Below are 20,379 nucleotides of genomic sequence, written 5' to 3' on the forward strand. Positions count from 1 at the left end.
ACATGAATTTAAATATGTACTCACAGCTTGACGTTTCGCCTGCTATGCTGCAGCCGTGGTCACAAGCAGACACGTCAAGCCGTGGAACGCGAAAGTTAATTTCGTTTTGTTAATCTAATAAGAAGTAAGTTTATTAACAAAAAAATAAATTAATTCTGAATTAAGTAGGTAGGTATTTGTGTCATCAATCTTATAATTATAACAGTAGTATGGTACTGTCGCTGGTCTTAGACCGTCCCCAACTTCAGCTTTTTGCATCCAGTGAGATTTTCAAAAAAGTTTAAGGTTTTTATGATTTCGGAAGTAGGTATGTTTTAAATTATTTTAAATATAAAACAAGTCCGAATGTTTTCGTGAAATAAGTAGGGTTTGATTAATTGCAGACTTTTATTGATAATACGTAAAACATATTAAATAATCTCACTTTCAATCACAGATCTTATTACTAAGTTGTAAATAAAGTAGATTGATCTAAACTATTAGTAGATATAATTTTGTTATTTTTGTTGCTCGTTAAATTCTCGAAGACCTTTCACGACAGAGCAAATAATTAATGTATAGCATCTTGCAAACGGGTTACATGTTTATAATTATGTAAAAGAAGATAACTAGTAATAGAATAATCAGATTTATTCTTCGAGCTTGTCTCAAAAATTGGATAAAAATTAAGTAGGTATCTTTACACTTTACACTTCTTTATTATTCTCTTTCTGGATCTCAATCTCTGCCTCTGGCTTTTGCTGCTTTTTAGGAACTGAAAATAAACGAAAGGATGCCATTATAAATAAGTTCACTTGTCCTAAAATAGCGGTATAAATTAATTAATGAAAAAAGGTTACCTCCACCAAGTATTTTCTTGAACAATACTGAGCACGGTGCATCTATGAATAGTACAACGACGAACGAAACGATCAAAGTTAATCCAAGATGAGCCAAGAATTTGAACATCTGAAAAACAAATAATTATTAGCATAACATAGAATTAAAATGTGATAATCAGGTCTCAATAATTACATCTAAGCTTGTTTAATACTCTGTGTACGCCACCGTTTCACTAAAGTATGAGTTTTGACGTAAGCTCTACAAAATTACATCTTCTTGAGGTAAGACATCAATTTCTACACGCAATTTTTCGACTAGGCCAAAAAATGCTCCGATTATAATATTTATGACATACGGACCTTATTCCTTGATAAAATATTGATTAATATATTTTTGACTCAGCTAAAATATCACTTATTACCTAAATAAAGTGCACTCTAAAATCAAAACTTACAAGTCCATTTACAGAGAAGAACTGTGGTGTCGTCGCACTGCCGTTGACGAGGAACATCAAGCCGTAGTGAAGGATGTACATGGCGTATGAGAGACGAGCTGGTAGTTTCCACACATGCAGTGATAGTAGCCAGTTGATTGGTCCTGAAAGAAAACATAAAGTAGTGAGACAGAACAGATTTATGTGTTGCTTAGCACTATTAGCGACAAATAGTTACTTCGTCGTCAGTAGAATCTTTACTTTTTAATGCAAAAACCATCGAGTATAGTTTTCAATACAACTTTTTTTTATACAGCAACGTAGTCGTAGCAAAAGGGAACAACGTAATCGTAGCATAGACGCCGTAGCACTAGGGAGCATCGTAGTCGTAGCATAGACGTAGCAATAGGTGCTAAATTATACTACAGGATCTCGGTTATCTTGAGGAATTGTTGCAACTATGGGGCTGTGCTATTTGTCTACCCAGATCTTCTTCAACATCTTTGTCAAATCATTACCTGCATATCCATGTGCGCATGCGAAGACCAGCCAGCCCAACGCCAAAGCCCAGGCGGGTCTGATGAAAGAGTTGTACATGCTATCCAGAAACTGGTTGGACCACGAAGGTTGCATGACGGGGTACGAGCTGTATATGACGAAACAAAACAGTGCCGTGGCCCATGCCCAGTTGAGCATTACTACAGTCTGAAATATGAGTTACTGACTGTTAGGTATACCTATGATTACAAAATGTTCGTCATTTTCGTCCCCTACCACTATACCAATGTGCCATAGTCAAATCATTATCATCATTATCATTTCATCCATAGGACGTCCACTGCTGAACACAGGCCTCCCCTAATAATAATATAGTACGTACAACAAATCGCAGAAAAAATATTTTATCTAGTTATACTTATAAAATATTTCCACATCACTTTCTTATTATTGTTCCCATTGTTATACTTCTGTGTAACCAGTACCTACAGTTCTGACATCTAAAAACTTTCCCCACGGGCAAGTTCGTCGTCTTAAGGGAAAATTAAACTACCATTGGACCCGCAACGAAATTCATCAGAAGAACGAGGAGTTCGAAGTTTTAGGATCAACTTCCTATCAGTGTGGATAACAGAAGACAAACAAAGGTAGTAAAGGTGTAACCTTAAAGAAAATATGCACCGTGGACACTTGGATACATAGGTAAGCACTAAGCATGCGAACCTTTATTAGAATCTGTATTAGTGTGCTGATATTATCAGTACTTTCGTAGTCAAAAATTTAGCCTTACCTTTGATAGCCGGGCTTTTGTGCCCCTATAAGAAGCAAGCACATACCCGATGATCATTCCTACCATAAACGGCGAAGCTCGAGCCAACGTGTTAACGTAATAGTTGTACAAGTAGTTCGTGTCGTCGGTAGGACTGAAACAAGATAGAAGATATCCTAATTATTATACAGGGTGTTTGGCGCATCGTGTGCCAAAATGATTTGGCAGATAGAATGGGTCATTTCCTATATTTTCAGCCCCCATAACACGTTCCATGTCAGGCGGCTACTTTTATATTAATTTTTTTAGTAATTTCACCAAAATACCCAAATCGCATCATTTAATTTCGATTTAAAAAAAAACTACTAGGCGTAGCCTCAAAGTAAATATTTTGTTTTGACGTGCATTGATGTAGGGTTGCATCAAATCTAAATTTACTGGCAAATATCATCCAGGTTTTTTTAATTCAGCTTTGAAGTTTTCCTAAAAGTTAAAAATGGACTGAACATTTAAGTTTACATGGCTATAAAAAAATAAATAAAAGAGATAGCGATCTTCGGATTTTATCAAAACTTCTCTAGTCTATCCCCATTTAAACGGTATACTAATCTTGTTTAAATAATAACAATAACTTCACAAATTCCTTAAATTAGTGCATTGACTCTACTCGGACTGATTTGCGAAATTTGTGTTTATAGCCCCTTTTGTGTGAATAGCACGTTATTAAACACCTAACAGGTAAAAATTATTTATCTTATGCAATGTAAAAACCTTTACCCTATCGTTTTTCAATGTGGATTTCTTGAAATTAAAGACGGAAATAATTATTTTGATCGTTTATTAATTATTACAAATTTTGTTCAAAATGACCGTCTCGGCAACGTATACACTCACGACATCTTCTTCTAATTTTAACTGTTGTCGTATGCAGCCACATTTCTCTTTTTATTACTACAAAGGCGTTTTCTACTCGTGGATTGGAAGAGATGGCCCTATACAGTGGCCTGCACGTTCCCCAGACCTAATTCCGTTAGATTTTTACGTCTGGGGACGAGCTAAAGAACTGGTGTACGTAACGGATTCAAACAATAGAAGAACTACAACAACGAATAGAAAACGCCTTTGTAGTAATAAAAAGAGAAATGTGGCTGCATACGACAACAGTCGAAATTAGAAGAAGATGTCGTGAGTGTATACGTTGCCGAGGCGGATATTTTGAACAAAATTTGTAATAATTAATAAAAGATCAAAATAATTATTTTCGTCCTTAAATTCAAGAAATCCACATTGAAAAACGATAGGGAAAAGGTTTTTACATTGCATAAGATAAATATTTTTTACCTGTTAGGTGTTTAATAACGTGCTATTCACACAAAAGGGGCTATAAACACAAATTTCGCAAATCAGTCCGAGTAGAGTCAATGCACTAATTTAAGGAATTTGTGAAGTTATTGTTATTATTTAAACAAGATTAGTATACCGTTTAAATGGGGATAGACTAGAGAAGTTTTGATAAAATCCGAAGATCGCTATCTCTTTTATTTATTTTTTTATAGCCATGTAAACTTAAATGTTCAGTCCATTTTTAACTTTTAGAAAAACTTCAAAACTGAATTAAAAAAAAACTAGATGATATTTGCCAGTAAATTTAGATTTGATGCAACCCTACATCAATGCACGTCAAAACAAAATATTTACTTTGAAGCTACGCCTAGTAGTCTTTTTTTAAATCGAAATTAAATGATGCGATTTGGGTATTTTGGTGAAATTACTAAAAAAATTAATATAAAAGTAGCCGCCCGGCATGGAACGTGTTATGGGGGCTGAAAATATAGGAAATGACCCATTCTATCTGCCAAATCATTTTGGCACACGATGCGCCAAACACCCTGTATATCTAAATGAATTAAATTTTGTATTCTGTTTTTGTGTATGTTATGTGTGGTAATTAATTAAAAATGGATGAAGGATTCGAATACTAAATGAACGAGCCCAAATTCGATGGAGTTAAGTTGTTTTATTCCGGAGTACCTATGGCCACCTTCCAGCTCCATCATCAGCTCAGCTCCTTGTTATCATAATATAGCATGGTCATCCGTGCATGCGAAATTTCAGCTCAATCGGTTGTCTGGGAGTGGATCTATCAGCTTGCAAGATTCCACCCATACTTTGAGCTAGTTCCTATTATATGACGTCACTTGCATAGAGCGCTCTCTCTCGTCTCGGCTCCCAGGAATACACAAGTGTGTTATCAGAAGATTGTGTTTTAATCACAAAACCCGCAGTATCCAGCACTATCATACACAAATACGCGCGCGGCCGCACCTCAATGACAGAATGTATGAACCTCAAGTATCTCAAAATTGTGCGATTCGAAACGCGTATCTGAACAAGCTCTAAGTTAGTACTTAGTTCAAGATACTAAAGGGAAGCATATTCATAAACTTTTCTATCTAATATAAAATTACTGTTTTTGTGGATTATTGGGAAAAATTAGCTATATTTACTTACCTCGCAAAAAAACTTGAAGGGAATTCCATTATAAAGTTGTAAGTTGTTGCAGCCGACAGTTGTAAAACAAAGGCTGCAGTCAAAGCTGTCCATGCGATGTTTTTTGATCCACTCAGCACCCAGAATAGTACCAGTGGTGACAGAATGTGCAGCTGTACGTCGACAGCGAGGTACCACGTTTGGCCCAAGCACTGTAACACACAGAAATACATATAAATAGAAAATTTAATTGAGCCTTGATCATAGAGTTAATTTATTATTATATTTAGCGGAATTCAGCAACAATGAACTGAGCGAGCGCGATGTCACTAGCAGCAACACTGTGTGATAAAAAGAGATGCTTGATGCCGTCGCCGTCACGTCAAACGGCACCGTTTTTTGCAACTATTTGAGTATTTGACAGTTCTGAGGCACTTATTCGCACGCTGAATTTGAACTCTGAGATATTTTCAGATTTTGCGTGAGTGAAATCGTGGATGTTTAACTAATAAGATAACAAAAAATATCCTTACATAAAAAATTTCGTGATGGAATTATTTCCGAAAACGCTATAAGATAATATAAGTAAGCAGTAGATAATATTAATATCAGTAAAACGCAGGTGTTCATTTATTATTACCGTTCTCCCAGGGTTCATGAAGTTTTGCATATGCAGTAAAGTGGACCACCAGAAAGCTCTGCATCGGCCTACGAGAACTGACACCGTGCTCCAGTCTGGCCCATCTGACACCCGGTTGAATAAAGAAGCTTCTAGAAGAACACCAGTGGCTAGCACAGGAAACATCCGTAGAAGACGGTTCAAGTAGAAAAGGTGAAGATTCTGAAGGAGCTTTTCTGGAAAAAAATACTTTTTTGTATGCCAGTTTCTCAATTTATTAGGTGCTTAAAGTACCATCAAAACCATGTTAATATTGACATTGTCATAGTCATGGTATACTTACTTCCACTAAGCTTGCCAGCTGTGGTATAAACTACCAGCAAACCACTCAACATAAAAAAGGTATCCACAGTAATATGTGCAGAGGTCACCCACAAGGCTTCTAGTGACCCAGCCCACTGAAATATAAAGTGATTGCGATCGCCAGTTAGACTATTTCATCACAACAAACAGGGGTGCATATTAATTCAATTCAGTTTACGAAAAAAGAGACAACTTTCTTTTGCACTAAAACAAAAAAAAATTAAAACTGAACATCATAATCCGGGCTTTGTAAGGCGAGAGTGAATAGTTACTTAAAGGGCAGATTTTTTATGTATCATTCTAGACTGCATCCCACTTAACATCAGAGGGCCTAGTGTGAGTTACATCAAACGCGCTCACTAGTGAGCGCGTCAAAAAATGACATTAAATGTAAATGACGGATTGTACAGCGCTCCTAGCGGGAAACGTTCAAAAACTAAAATTTTCATACATACTCAGCCCACAGGTGCGATTGCGGTCAATTACCTGCCTTGTCTTGCATAAAAAAGTGGTGAATTAATTTTACTTTTTTCGGTACAAACCTGAAATCCTTCAATAGGATTAGCCCAGTGGCTCTCTGAAGTAAACGTGTGACCAATCAGGACCCAAACCATGGCTAATGCCCTTATTCCATCAATGCAATGTAGAGCATCAGGTCCAGATGCAAAATTCATTACCCGTTGACCGTTAGTGTAGATTGAGAATGTTCTGAATATCGTTTTGGGATTTTCTGAAAAACAAAAACGTACTTATATGACCTTATTATTTAATTTCATACATTTCATGTAAAATGTTAAATAAAATAATATATACTTACCATTTTTGTAAACAAACCGATCAATTACATCATAAACAGTACAGAAAAGGCTTAATACTCCAATTAGGGACAACAAAATTCTGAAAGGTTTAAGGAATAGATTTTTAATCCTAATAATATTATAGATGCGAAAGTTTGGATGTCTGGATGTCTGGATGTCTGGATGTCTGGATGTCTGGATGTCTGGATGTCTGGATGTTTGTTACACTTCCACGCAAAAACTACTGAACGGATTTTGATAAAACTTTACAATATTATTGTTTATAACCCAGAATAACATATAAGCTTAATTTATGACGATCTGTGACAGACTAAATTTGTGAAGCCGCGGACAAAAGCTAGTTGTTAATAATTATTTACAAATAAAAATCTATCTTCAGTTACGGGCACGGCTAAAAAAGCGTAGTTAAGATTCCAAAATGATAGTTGTACAAAACCTCTTTTTGTGTTTGTCTATGGACGAATGATTTTATATTTTTATTTGTTTGACAAGTGATTAAGCTGTCAATAAAATGTCCGCATAAAGTTAACATCTCTTTCTTTACAATCCCAATTTATTTTCTACATCTGGCGACCCTGTGAAGTAAAAATGAATTTAGAAGCCGTAAAAAAGGAGCGCACACGGTTGCGCAAATTATTTACAAGGAGGACAAATGATATCAATCGTATGTTGGAAACGAGTGAGCCCGACGTGGATTCCATAGCTGCGGCAATAGATACATTGGAACCACGAGTTCAAGAGCTATTCGACCATGACGTACAGATATATAAATACCTTGTGGATAGCGGCGATGAAAAAGAGATTGATGATGAGATGGACCAGGCGGATAACTATAGAATGAAATGGACCGCTTTAAAGAGAAAGGTTGACCGTTTAGTGTCACACGATGTGGCCGATTCACAGAGTTTACGGGCATATAAATCACTTGACGGATGCAGCTGCGAGAGTGCTGGTTATAAGCGAAACTTTAACTTGCCCAAATTGGAACTCAGAAAATTCGACGGAAACGTAAGGAGCTGGATTGGCTTCTGGGGCCAATTCAAAAAAGTCGACGAAGACCCGCTAATAGATAAGTATGACAAGTTTCAATACCTTATCCAATGCATGGAAGAGAATTCGTCGGCCAGAAGTCTTGTGGAAAGTTTCCCACCAGCCGCCGAGAATTATGACAAAGCGGTGTCGCAATTGAAAGAGAGGTTTGCGCGAGATAATCTGCTGATTGATGTGTACGTGAGAGATTTACTAAATTTGACTTTATCACAGGTAAAACAGCCTCTTCCGCTGACCAACCTCTACGACAAGTTGACAACTTATCTGCGAGCTCTGGAGTCGCTACAAGTAACATCGGACAAGTACGCCGCCATGCTGCTGCCTCTAGTGGAGTCTGCGCTGCCTACGGATATACTCAAAGCTTACGAAAGGTATCAAGCTGGAGACAACAAAAGCGATGACACAGGTAAACAACTTTCCAATTTACTACAATTTTTGCAAAAGGAAGTTGAGAGTAATGAGCGCATTGCGGTAGCGAAAACGTCTTTCAATATAGATTCAGCGCAATACAACAAGGAACCAACAGCTTCTTGTTTAGTAGCGGGTACCAGTAAAGATTCGAATCGTATGGTAGGGTGTATATGGTGTGATAAATCAACCCACTCCAGCTTCGAGTGTTTCAAGCTTGCTAAGATGAGTTACGACGACAAGAAAGAAGTAATTAAGAAGAAGAGAGGTTGTATGATTTGCCTGCGTATCGGACATCATGCTAAAGTATGTAGATATTATATGAAATGTCTTATTTGTGCAAGGCGACATACGACTATAATGTGTCCTGATATAAACCGTGCCGCGAAAGCTGAGGAACAACCAAAAGACATTAGTGCAGCGATGTCGTCGTCACAAGTTAATACTGTCACTTTGTTACAGACCCTTGCAGTGAATGTCTTGGACAAGGATTCGAATAGAATAACCGTTCGAGCTCTTATTGATACGGGTGCTCAGCGATCTTATATAACAGATGATTTGGCCACAAAGCTAGGAGTGAAACCAGTCGGTGAGCAGTCTTTAATACATCAGTTATTTGGAGGAGCAGAAAGACAATCACAGAAACATAAATTATATGAGATCATTGTAGAAAATGTAGATAAATCTTTTAAGCTCAACATGACCACACTGACTGAAAAGAAAATATGCGGAACGATACCAGCAGCCAGTCGTGAGTTGAGTGCGCAAGTAAAACAGTTGAACATTACCTTGGGGGACATCGAAAGATGCAAAGACATACATTTATTAATTGGGGCAGATTATGCTAATTACATTATGACCGGAACGTTTTTGAATGTTACAGATGGGTTAGTAGCCATAAAGACAAAACTTGGGTGGACTTTGCAAGGCAAAGTAGATGGCCAGAAGGACCCACGGGTGTGTACGTTGTTTTCGAAAGCGGAACTAGACATTGCCGATCTATGGAATTTAGAGGCAATCGGTATACTTGACAAGCCTAGAGACGGAACAGATTATTAACAGCGAAGGAAGATATGAGACTACTTTACCATGGAAGCATGATCGAACTATACTGTCATCAAATAGAGATTTAGCAGAGAAGCGACTATTTTCTACAACGAAAAGATTAAAAGCTATCGGCAAAATTACGGATTACGACAACGCGTTTCAAGAATGGCTGAAATTAGGTATTATTGAAGAGGTTGAACCAGACGACGGACAGGGACATTATTTAGCACATCATGCCGTTATAAAGGAGTCAAGCCTTACTACCAAAACAAGACCTGTATTCGATGCTTCAGCAAAAGGTAAAAATAAATACTCATTGAACGCTTGTCTAGAGAAGGGAGTTAATTTGATTGAGCTGATACCAACGTTATTGACACGTTTTAGAATGAACGCTGTCGGTATTTCTGCAGATATTGCGAAAGCATTTTTACAAATATCTTTGAAGGAGAGTGACAGGACATATTTGAAGTTTCTGTGGTGGAAAGACTCGGAATTGAAAGAGATCATTACATACAGACACTGTAGAGTTGTATTTGGGCTAACATGCAGCCCTTTCTTATTAGCGGGAACAATAAAACACCACCTGGAGAATTACAATGGACCATGGAAGGAGACAGCTGAGAGGTTATTGTACTCTTTTTACACAGATAATTGTGTAACTAGTTTAGAGGAAGAAGAAGTGCCTAAGTTTGTTTCAGAAGCTCGTGAAATTATGGCCATGGGAAAGTTTGATTTGAGGGGGTGGGTAACTGCACCAAATTCAGAATCAGTTCCAGATTATGAAGAGGTATCTGTATTGGGATTAAACTGGAATACAAAAGACGACGTGTTAACCTGTAAAGTAGAAAGTTTGAATACAATGAAACAAGGGAATATTACTAAACGCAGTCTATTGTCTATCGCGCATCGGGTTTTTGATCCAATAGGATTTATGGCACCCACGACTTTGATCCCGAAGCTCATATTACAACGAGCGTGGCTAACCCACAAACGTCATGATTGGGATGATGAGCTACCGGAAAGTTTGACCACAGAGTTTGAAAATTGGCAAAAAGAAGTAGGTGAGTTAAATAACGTCAAAATCCCGAGACGTTTATCTAGTCTGCGTCTAATGGACGGCAAAAGAAGTTTGCATATATTTTGCGATGCAAGCATGAACGCATATGCAACTTGCATTTTTATGCGAACTGAAAAGGATGACGTCGTGAACGTGAGCTTGGTACTAGCAAAAGCAAGAGTTGCACCTAGCAAACAACAAGTCACAATACCGCGTTTGGAATTATTAGCGGCGGTCATCGGCACCAGGTTGAGTAGGCTAGTTCAAGACGCTCTGAGGATCGATTGTGATTTATATTATTGGACCGATTCGAGTGTTGTACTAACGTGGATAAAAAAAGATTCACAATGGGACAGGTTCGTCAAGAATAGAGTCGACGAGATAAAGAGATGCACAAGAATAGCTGACTGGCGACATATTCCAGGTTCACTTAATCCAGCAGATTTTGTTTCTCGTGGTTGCTGTCCCAAAGAGTTAGTACAATCGGAATGGTGGAACGGGCCGTCATGGTTAAAACAAAGTGAAGAAACATGGCCTGACACTTCGATTGTTGAAAATGTCGCAACGAGTGAAGAAAATAGTGTTCAGGAAACAACCGTAAATGTTAATACGGATATACCAAACTTTACGGATATATTTTCTAAAATCAGCAAGTACTCGCGTATCGTTAGAGTTTTAGCATTTGTGATACGATTTATTGAAAATTGCAGAAATAGAAATAAAAGGTGCTTGAATAAACATGTGAATTTTAGCGAGTACAATCGAGCAGAAATGAAGTTGTTTGAGATCATTCAACAAGAGTCTTACAAAGGAAAACTAGTGGCAGATAGCAATATCCAGTGTTCACTAGATGACAAAGGAGTTGCGCGAGTGATGGAGACACTTACTTCAAAAAGCCAATATTGTTACCCAGCAAACATGACATAGTGGAAAAATATGTGCGCGAACGCCATGAGCAGCTATGTCATGCAGGTGTCCAGATTATGATTACCAGCTTACGGCGTAAAGTATGGATTTGTGGCATCCGAAGGTTATGCAGAAAAGTTGTAACAAGATGTACCATTTGTAGACGATTTTCAGTGAAACATTTTGAAACTCCAAGTGTACCATTGCCATTAAACAGGGTAAAGGAAACGTCAGCTGTGTTTGAAACAACAGGAGTAGATCTGGCGGGTCCACTGTATTTAAAGTCAGGGGATAAAGTGTATATTGTTCTATTCACGTGTGCCGTGTTTCGCGCTGTGCATCTGGAGTTGGTAGACTCATTAAGCACTAGCGCCTTTCTTAGTGCATTACGGCGGTTTATTGCACGACGTGGTCGTGTTCACACTATATATTCTGATAACGGTTCGAATTTCACTGGTACCCAAAATTTATTCAAGAAGTTGAATTGGAAAGATATTGAAGCCGAGACGGCGGTAAAACAGATAAGATGGATATTCAATCCTCCTACGGCAGCATGGTGGGGCGGTTGGTTTGAGAGACTGTTCAGAGTTATCAAAGACTTGTTGCGGCGCGTACTAGGTAAAGCTCGCTTAAACTATATTGAGCTGTATACAATTTTATGTGACGTAGAAGCAGTTGTCAACGAGCGACCGCTAACCTACACGGGCCAGAATGACATGGTTAGTACGCTAACACCAGCAATGTTTCTGCACGAGTTGCCAAGTACAAGAGTGGAAGACATAGATGCGGTCGATGCCAATTGCCTCAACTCAGTATCTAAGCGTATGCAGAACCTCAGGATAGAGCTCAGAAGTCGTTTCCGGAAGGAGTATTTGGCATTGCTGATTCATCGCGGTCGGAGGGCTGTGCAGCGGCAAATTAAGGTCGGCGAGATAGTGCTGATAGAGAGTAGCCAGAAAAGGACACTGTGGCCACTAGGCCGTGTCATAAAGATTATGACTGGTACTGATGGATGGCCTAGAGTTGCGGAAATCCTTACGGCGACAGGAGTGATGACGCGACCGGTGCAGCGACTCTATCCACTGGAACTAGAAATGGAGAATTAGTTTTTTCTCTTATTTTATTCTTCGGAGGGTTGTACAAAACCTCTTTTTGTGTTTGTCTATGGACGAATGATTTTATATTTTTATTTGTTTGACAAGTGATTAAGCTGTCAATAAAATGTCCGCATAAAGTTAACATCTCTTTCTTTACAATCCCAATTTATTTTCTACAATAGTGATGTAATTTAATGAATGTGAGTAAAACTAATTAATTACATTTTGCAGAGCACTGATACTTAATTGAATTAAAGCCTGATAAAATACTTAGCATTTAATTAATACAATATTATACTCACACGGCGATGTAATCTGCCGCAACCCATGGCTTATCGTTAGGCAGTCGACAGAATTCTTCAGTGAATTCAAAACCTAAAGAGATATTGAATAGCAAAGAAGATACTGCTTGTCGCGTTGTGCATGTTTTCGGTATACATATACCTTGTCGGAACGACAATGCTGATAATGGGCTATCAGGCATTAATCTGAAAATTAAATCGCAATTTTTTTTCTATAACATACTCTATGAACCGGTCGTTGTAGAAATCTTTGGGGGAGGCCTTTGACCAGCAGTGGAGGTCATTTGGCTGAAATTAAAGAACGAGCTCTAATGGAATACAAGAAAAAATAAAAAGCAGTCTTCCAAGCATACATAATAATTTTAGAATTAATGTACCTATTTTATTAAATCAAATTCCTTATTAAATAAAATAGTATGACATGAGTTTTATCATGTTACTAGTTTATTCAAAAAACATTGTCTACACCCATAACTTACTAACTTTACTAGTAATACGGGAACACGCATTAATAAATATAATATAAATATAAATGGCTACCTATTTTTAGGATTAAATGTGAGTCAGTGCCTTAATCAAAGGAGAGGACTCAGCATTATTATCCCTTTTAAATGGGGCTACTAATACTAATTCTCGTTCCCACCACTGCAACTCATAAATGGCTAAGATCTAGAGCTTAGCCACCAACTGACTTTTGAGCAGTATAAATTTTTTTTAACCATTTTACTTCCACGGACCTACCTAGAATCATTGCTAAAGATGCCTCCAATTATTTGTGTACCAATATTCAAATCCTGCACTGTTTCAAGTCTAGCATTAATTTCAGCAAGATCTGATTCTTCTAAATCAGTCCATCCAGGCAATTCAGGTATTTGCTGACTAAGAGGCACTTGTATCAAACAATATTTTCCTTGTAGTTCTGAATTTTCTAGCTGGCGGTTTATGCCAAGACATTGGTGATAGTTTCCCAGGTCTAATGTGTTTCCTTGTAAAATTCCCCTGGGGATCCTTATTCCTGCATCGATGACTGTAGAATGGTAGTTATTTTAGAAAACGTAGTCAAAAAGTGGATTGTATCTCGGTAGTTTAATATATTTAAATCAGAAGTAATTAATATTTTTATCAGAAAAAGTAAGAAGTAATGAATGATATTAGATTGTAACCATTCAAAAATAAATCATAAATAAACAGAGCTGATTAATGTCTAGGAAAAAAAGAAGATAAGATTATCATGCTTCTAAAAAAATCTCCTTAGAAATAAAAAAAAAAATACCTACAAAATGTAAGTATAATATTTTAGAGAAAGGTGACTTCTCTCACCATTTTTTTCTTTTTTAAAAGTACAAGTTCTATTCTAACTACACTGGTCATCACAAAAATCGACCCTCCCGCGACAAGCACTTTCAAACGCAGGGCATCCCCACTTCCCACCAATATTGGCACCATTTAAAAGCCTAGTTCTAAACTTCATTTGATTAAAGGAAAGGTTTTTACCCCAAAAATGTCTGTAGAAAAATCCAGAGTCACTTTTCCAAAAAATAGGTAGTTACGCTTGGGCAACTTTTATGGCTATAAAACTGTTAAGTTGGGATTATTCGCTATCCATCTGTTAAAGAGGACACGTGAGATCATTATTTGGTTTTATAACCATAAAAATTGGTCTAATTGATCCCAGAGGTGAGCCCAAAGTGAGGTCTTTTTTCAAGTCACATTTATTGTATAAAGCGTTTATGTTAATCGTTTATTAAGAAATTAAATATGTTTTTCTTTAAGGATATTTATTGGGCTTTCAAATGACACCACCATGATTGTGTCAGTAGAAACGAGTTTTCCTGTAAAACGTAGGTGGGCCGATTTTTGTGATGACTAGAACCTATATTATAGAAAAGAAATTGTAATTACTAAAAAGAAAAGAAATTGTAATTACTAAACAAAGCTCAATATTGTAAGCACAAAAATTTAAAAACTTGCACAAAAAATTGGCGTTATAACTGAAACCGGATATGAAACCTATTTTTTACTTACATTGCAATTGCAGTAAAGCATCTTGTGCAATAAAATTAACATGCTCGTCACATAATTCTGGATCTAACACTTCTTCGAATAAATTCTGATCTATGGCAGGATTCTTTGCATCCCAAACTAAGCTAGAGTTCACTTTCTGACTTATCATCAAAACGAAAAAGAAAAATATTTTTGTAACCATTTTCACCACCGTAACCCAACTCCGTTCATAACAAAATAGTTACTTTTAATATAAATGAAATCAATTAAACAATCTTGGTGCGTCAATAGCTTATCTTCGCTCTTAGTTTTTGGTGTAGCTCATTGAAAAGTGGCACAACATAAAGTTTATTGCTTTTTGTGGCATATTTTTCTTTATACTTTCTCAATGTTAATTAATATAATATTATAAACTAAACTTTATAAATTACTTAATAATACCTACTTTCCCAATGTTATAGTTGTGAATACAAAGATTACGAGTGCAAATAAATAATAAAATTTAAAATCTTTCGTTCTAAGATAAAAAATGGTCGTTCCAACGAATTTACACGTAAAACAAAAATAATATTTCTTGAAAATTATATTCGTAATAATAAAATAATCAGTCTGGAGCGCTTTTGCTTGAAATGTTTATATAAAAAACAAACATTTTAAGTTGTTGCAATTTGCTTTATACGTACCTAAATATTAATACTGTTGTTATATGCATACTTTTGATAAAATACAATTCGTTAAGTGATAAAAATTGCGGATGTTATTAATAAGCTTAGTTTGATTGCGGTAAGAATTTCCCAATATATTTTCTTTATATTAGTCGCTGTTTTTTTTTGTAATCAAAAGCCACAAAGGTAATCAGATCCATAACTGGGTGCCTTAGAATTCAATTTAGATTGATTTTTAGACTAAACTTAAAGTGGTTTCACAATAGACATGAGCATTGAGCAACTTTATCGAATTAAAACCTACGAATTATAATTATTCTGGTAACATCGTCTATTGAGATAAAGTTGAAGATGGAAAATCTGATTTATACATATACTTATTATGAAAACATGAATAAGAAGGGCACATAGCTCATAGAGCTGCCCTTTGTCGGTCAGTTTAACTGAAATGAGTAAAAAGTAAGTTTATTATCGAAAATCTTATAAGTTCACTGCTGGACTTAGACCGCCCCCAACTTCAGCTTTTTGCATAAAGTGACATTTTGCTATACTTAATCTAATTAGAGAACTTCTCTCGAGTTGCCGATTCAAACAGATTTGTTATTTTATTTAGCCTAAAAAAGTAATATTTCTTACGTTTGTGATTTGATAATTGAAGTTCCATTTATAGGCCATCATAACAAATGTAGAGAATGTACGTAGAGTGTGTTCCAAAGATGACCATCAACGTAGGTAAGCAAGGCTTCCAACGTAGCAACGTAGGTAAGAACCTTTGTATACCAACATAAAGCAATAAAGAATTTTACGTATTTAAGCATATTACGTACTTTTGTGTCTTGGGTGGTATAAAAACAGGCCACCAGTGAATAATTTATTATCATATAGATAACCAACATGACGCATTAATCAGCTTACCTTTGCAGACGTACTCAGATAATTTTTATATCCAGTTCAGTGTAACTGAAAACTAAAAGTCATCGGAAGAGGTCACAAGCAACGTTAACAGGTTTCCATAATAATGCGCTGCGATAACCAACAAATCAAATCAAATCAATTTGATTAAAATTATGTTGATTTTTATCTGTCACTCTACCAAAATACACAGTCATTCCCTTATCTATCTTTTCTTTTTAACACGATTTTATTAGGTCGTCGTGTATGTAACTATGTAATGGAATCTAAGAATCTGAATTACACCCACTTCTAATTCTTGTATCATCATGAAACTTGGCAATTATTATGTAGATTAGATGACCATCGAGCTGGTATGATGATGGGACTGGAAGGTGGCCATAGGAACTCTTAAACATAACGGTGGAAACTCAGCGAGTTTGGGTTCATTGGATATTTTATCTTTTTTGAGGGTCCTAGTGATGAAGTCAGGAGGTGGCCGTAGGAACTTCTTTTTGGCCTTTTAGTGCAGTAATTAAAAGCGTGTTTTTAGTTTTTTAACTATTAGGTATGTTTTTTGTTCTAATAATCTTAGTTCTATCAGCACCAACCATTACCGGACACAGCAGCTATGATGTTGTACTGTATCGGTAACAAAACTTGTACGAGTATATTGCTTTAAAAGTTTAAAATAATAATAATTATTCCGTTAGTAACCATGTAAGTACATTCGAGGGTATGCCGAGTTAGGCAAAGAACTAAAGCCAGTTCCAGAGCATAGACAGTTTATTAAAAAATCAGACTGAAGTACTTATAAGCCGGAAAAAATACTTTGATATCGTGAGCTAAGTAAGAACAGTGCCATCTAGTTTACAACAAAGAAAATTAACATTTGACACTAAAAGCATATTCAAAGCGCTAGCTCAAACATACCGCCCACCAAGGACTTATTAGTCCTTCCTATATAAGTAATAACAATTATAAAGCAATCTTTAACTCTGACCTACATTTCTTAAGAATACCATAAACAACACTAGATCTCAAAACCCAAGTACATCGAACAGCTCCAAAAAGTACTCAACCGTTCGAAACAAATCAATTTTAAACTTCTTTGTCACAAACATTTCGCTGAGTTCTCAATATAATATAATAATAAAAATTTACAAAACATAAATAAATAGTATTCCAAAAGAAAGTTAAAAGTTTAATTCTCTGAAATATCAGTAGTCGATAGCGAACAAAGGTTTGAAGCTGGAAGCTGAATACTAGAATCTTTATAACGCGATGTTACAACTAGCGTAAGATTGTCATGAATGAAATCTTACCCCCGCCCGTAAAACCATTTCGCGGGAGTTAACTATCCTCTCGTACTATGACAATATCTCCTAATTCTCCTAGCTTCAAATCTGTGGATCTAGTCCTCCATTCCTTTGAACCCCTGAAAAAACAATTATAAGATATTCTTTCTACCAACGTCGCCGGAAATGTTGAACCATTCTTTGACAGTTGCCAATGACGTTAAACTACGCACTTGCAGATTACCACAACTAACATCAGAAACAGTCAACAGCGGCTAAGTATGAATCGCAGGGCGTCCCAAAGGTTCAAGCTAACAGTCGATAATCTTGAATTTGATCACCTTCGTTTTCTCTTCATACTACTATCCTTTGATAGTCAACGTCGTTTTCTACAATCTTGACTTATCTGTCTCACGGTTGATATATTTTAAAGATGTGGGACAAGACAGAGAGGATGTAGTCGCCATCGCCTAGTTGTATGCCGTAACTCCAGTTGTAATGTTGAACCCACCATCAATGTGACATTCAATGATAGTCCGTTTGCACTTCTATCGGACGCGTTAATAACTACTCTTGTTTTAGTAGTTCTTCTGTCCATTAGAATAACCGCTTGATGTGGCAACCGCACCCCTTTCTGAACTGTATTCGTCTCCTCCGTGAATTCTTCCATATGAAGCAAACTCTTGCAATACCTCAGAATAACCCTTTTAAACTTTCTGGGTTTTTGCTCCACCGTTTCTCAAGACAAGACAATAGTCTTTGAACAGCTACAGATCGCAGCTACATATCATACTCTTGTGACATATTTGTACGAAAAGGCAACTCTACAGTATAACGACCGGAACTATCTCTTCTTGTGGATTTCTGGTAGTAAATCTCATATACTTGCTCTTCAGGTGTTACGCTCTTCTTTACTAAGACGGGTTTCAATTCAAGCTTCAAAACCCTTTCAATAGTTCATCTTCTTCCAGTTTGACATGTAAACTCAAAATAACATTATCGCAATTTTGCTCCTCGTCATTCCCGCCCACCTGTACGAAATGTACGCGAAAGAGGGTAGACTGATAAATGTCTGCCCATAACATCTCACCCGCCAGTTCCTTAGTCACTCCGTGGTGGTCATGGCGCTTGCAACAGTGCCGAAATATCTGAGTAAGAACATGATAGCAATCCCGTCAATAATAAAAACTTGTATCACAAGTAGCTTACTTAGTACGAGGGGTTAACGGGACTATTAGTAATTTTGTGCAATACATTATTATCATTAATATTCTTTAAAAAATGTGTATTAATGTTCGCGCAGCCCTTAATCTTATATAATATGAATAGATCTTCCAGCCAATATCAAAATGTAGTTATTCAAACAGGAAAATACAGTTAAAATACTCTGCATGCGTAGTACCAATGCGCCAATAATTACGTTTTCACATTATCAAATAAATTAGATTACGTTGACAAGATTAATAATTTCTTTATCTTTTTCAAATGAAACATTTGAGCACTCTACCACAACTCTACTACACTCACATTTGAGCACTCGACATTTTTTATTGATAGATCTGACAGTGACTCCGTAGAATTAATAATTAGGTAGGTTTTCATACAAAAAAATTGCATTGTTTTCTGAGGATCTAAGAGACGGGGACGGGGTCATCATGATCCCCTTTAACTTTCCCTGTTGGAGGTGCACTTGTGCAGGGGACCTCCCACAGCAGTCTTGATCAGGTCTGTCCATCGCATTCGTGAACTTCCATGTGACCTGGTGCCCTCCACTTTGTCCTGCACCATATTTTATAAGGGGCGCTATGGAGTCGGTGTTACGAGTACGAATAAACTTGATAAGTAGTTCTTGGTGTATGACTTAGATAGATAAATAAAACTTTTATTTGCATAAAAAAACAACACAAAATACTAATAGTGGGATTACCTAAGTTTTAACTCTACATAGTGCACCTAGTGGCGCCATCTACGAATAGCGTGTACAAGACTAAAATAACTCAACGCCATCTCTCCGCAGCAAACAAAACAAAATAGTTCACTGGCAAGTGCTTATGTTCGTCAATGAGGTTCAAATACGTGCAGTTTTTGCTTTAGTAGCTAGATGTCGCTGTGCGTACTTCACTCGCGGTATCATTTTTTTTTCCTGCCCTTAAAGCAGTCCTCAACCATATTGCATAGTAACAAACAAACTCTCAGCTTTAGTTTTTAGAAACTAGCTGTGCCCGCGAACTTCTATCGCGATAAATTTAATATCTTTTTCATCTAAATATAGAGCTCGTGAAGCACTTTCAGGATCAGTAACCAGTTCTTGAATATCTTGTATAGTTTTTAATATTATGTGGTTTTACTAAATGTATGGAAGCTGAAAACATTAAATTTTCGGATGAAGCCAGTTATTTCTGTAACCTAATATTGTACCGTTGGATAGAGCTTGTGAAGCAGTTTCAGGATTAGTAATCAGTTTTTCGATATCTTGTATAGGTAGTTTAGAAATAATCGAATGAGATCACTTATCGTTTCCACCCGGTATATGTATATTTTTAGATGAAAAAGATATTTCAATCAATAAATTTTTTTTTAAATCTCTTCATGTTGAATTACCTATTAATTTATTAAATACTAAGCTAAAAATTTGATATAGCGCCATCTCTTTGTGGTTGCTAAAACTAAATTATGTAGAGACTTGTACGATGGACACTGGAAAATTTTGTTATGAAATTATTGCTTGACATGATAGATTTGGTGTATTGTTACTTTTGTAGTAATTTTTTATCCAATTTCTATCACATTTATTTGTAAGCTTACTTACCTCTTAATTAAAACAAAAACTTTAAGAACTAGA

At 36.4% G+C, this 20,379-nt stretch overlaps 1 protein-coding gene across 1 annotated transcript; it reads right to left on the minus strand.

Moving 5' to 3' along the window:
- Positions 1 to 609: 609 nt before the first annotated feature.
- On the minus strand, positions 610 to 14,935 carry LOC135072673 (O-acyltransferase like protein-like). The gene is made up of 13 exons (XM_063966681.1): positions 14,705 to 14,935; positions 13,421 to 13,706; positions 12,680 to 12,865; positions 6,812 to 6,891; positions 6,537 to 6,724; positions 5,975 to 6,089; positions 5,653 to 5,867; positions 5,034 to 5,224; positions 2,544 to 2,676; positions 1,774 to 1,960; positions 1,277 to 1,419; positions 840 to 948; positions 610 to 754 (listed from the first exon to the last, which is right to left on the minus strand). The coding sequence occupies exons 1-13, from the start codon at positions 14,883 to 14,885 to the stop codon at positions 687 to 689; spliced, it is 2,082 nt and encodes a 693-aa protein (XP_063822751.1). The 5' UTR covers positions 14,886 to 14,935; the 3' UTR covers positions 610 to 686.
- Positions 14,936 to 20,379: the final 5,444 nt, after the last annotated feature.

Source organism: Ostrinia nubilalis, chromosome 6, assembly GCF_963855985.1.
Source record: "Ostrinia nubilalis chromosome 6, ilOstNubi1.1, whole genome shotgun sequence".
Lineage (NCBI taxonomy): Eukaryota > Metazoa > Arthropoda > Insecta > Lepidoptera > Crambidae > Ostrinia > Ostrinia nubilalis.

Coding starts and splice junctions, on each gene's coding strand:
- LOC135072673 (XM_063966681.1), bottom strand. CDS start 14,885: ATGGTTACAAAAATATTTTTCTTTTTCGTTTTGATGATAAGTCAGAAA. Junction 1,420..1,773: donor ATGCGCACATGGATATGCAG/GTAATGATTTGA, acceptor GTTTTCTTTCAG/GACCAATCAACTGGCTACTA. Junction 949..1,276: donor TCTTCTCTGTAAATGGACTT/GTAAGTTTTGAT, acceptor TTTGTTTTTCAG/ATGTTCAAATTCTTGGCTCA.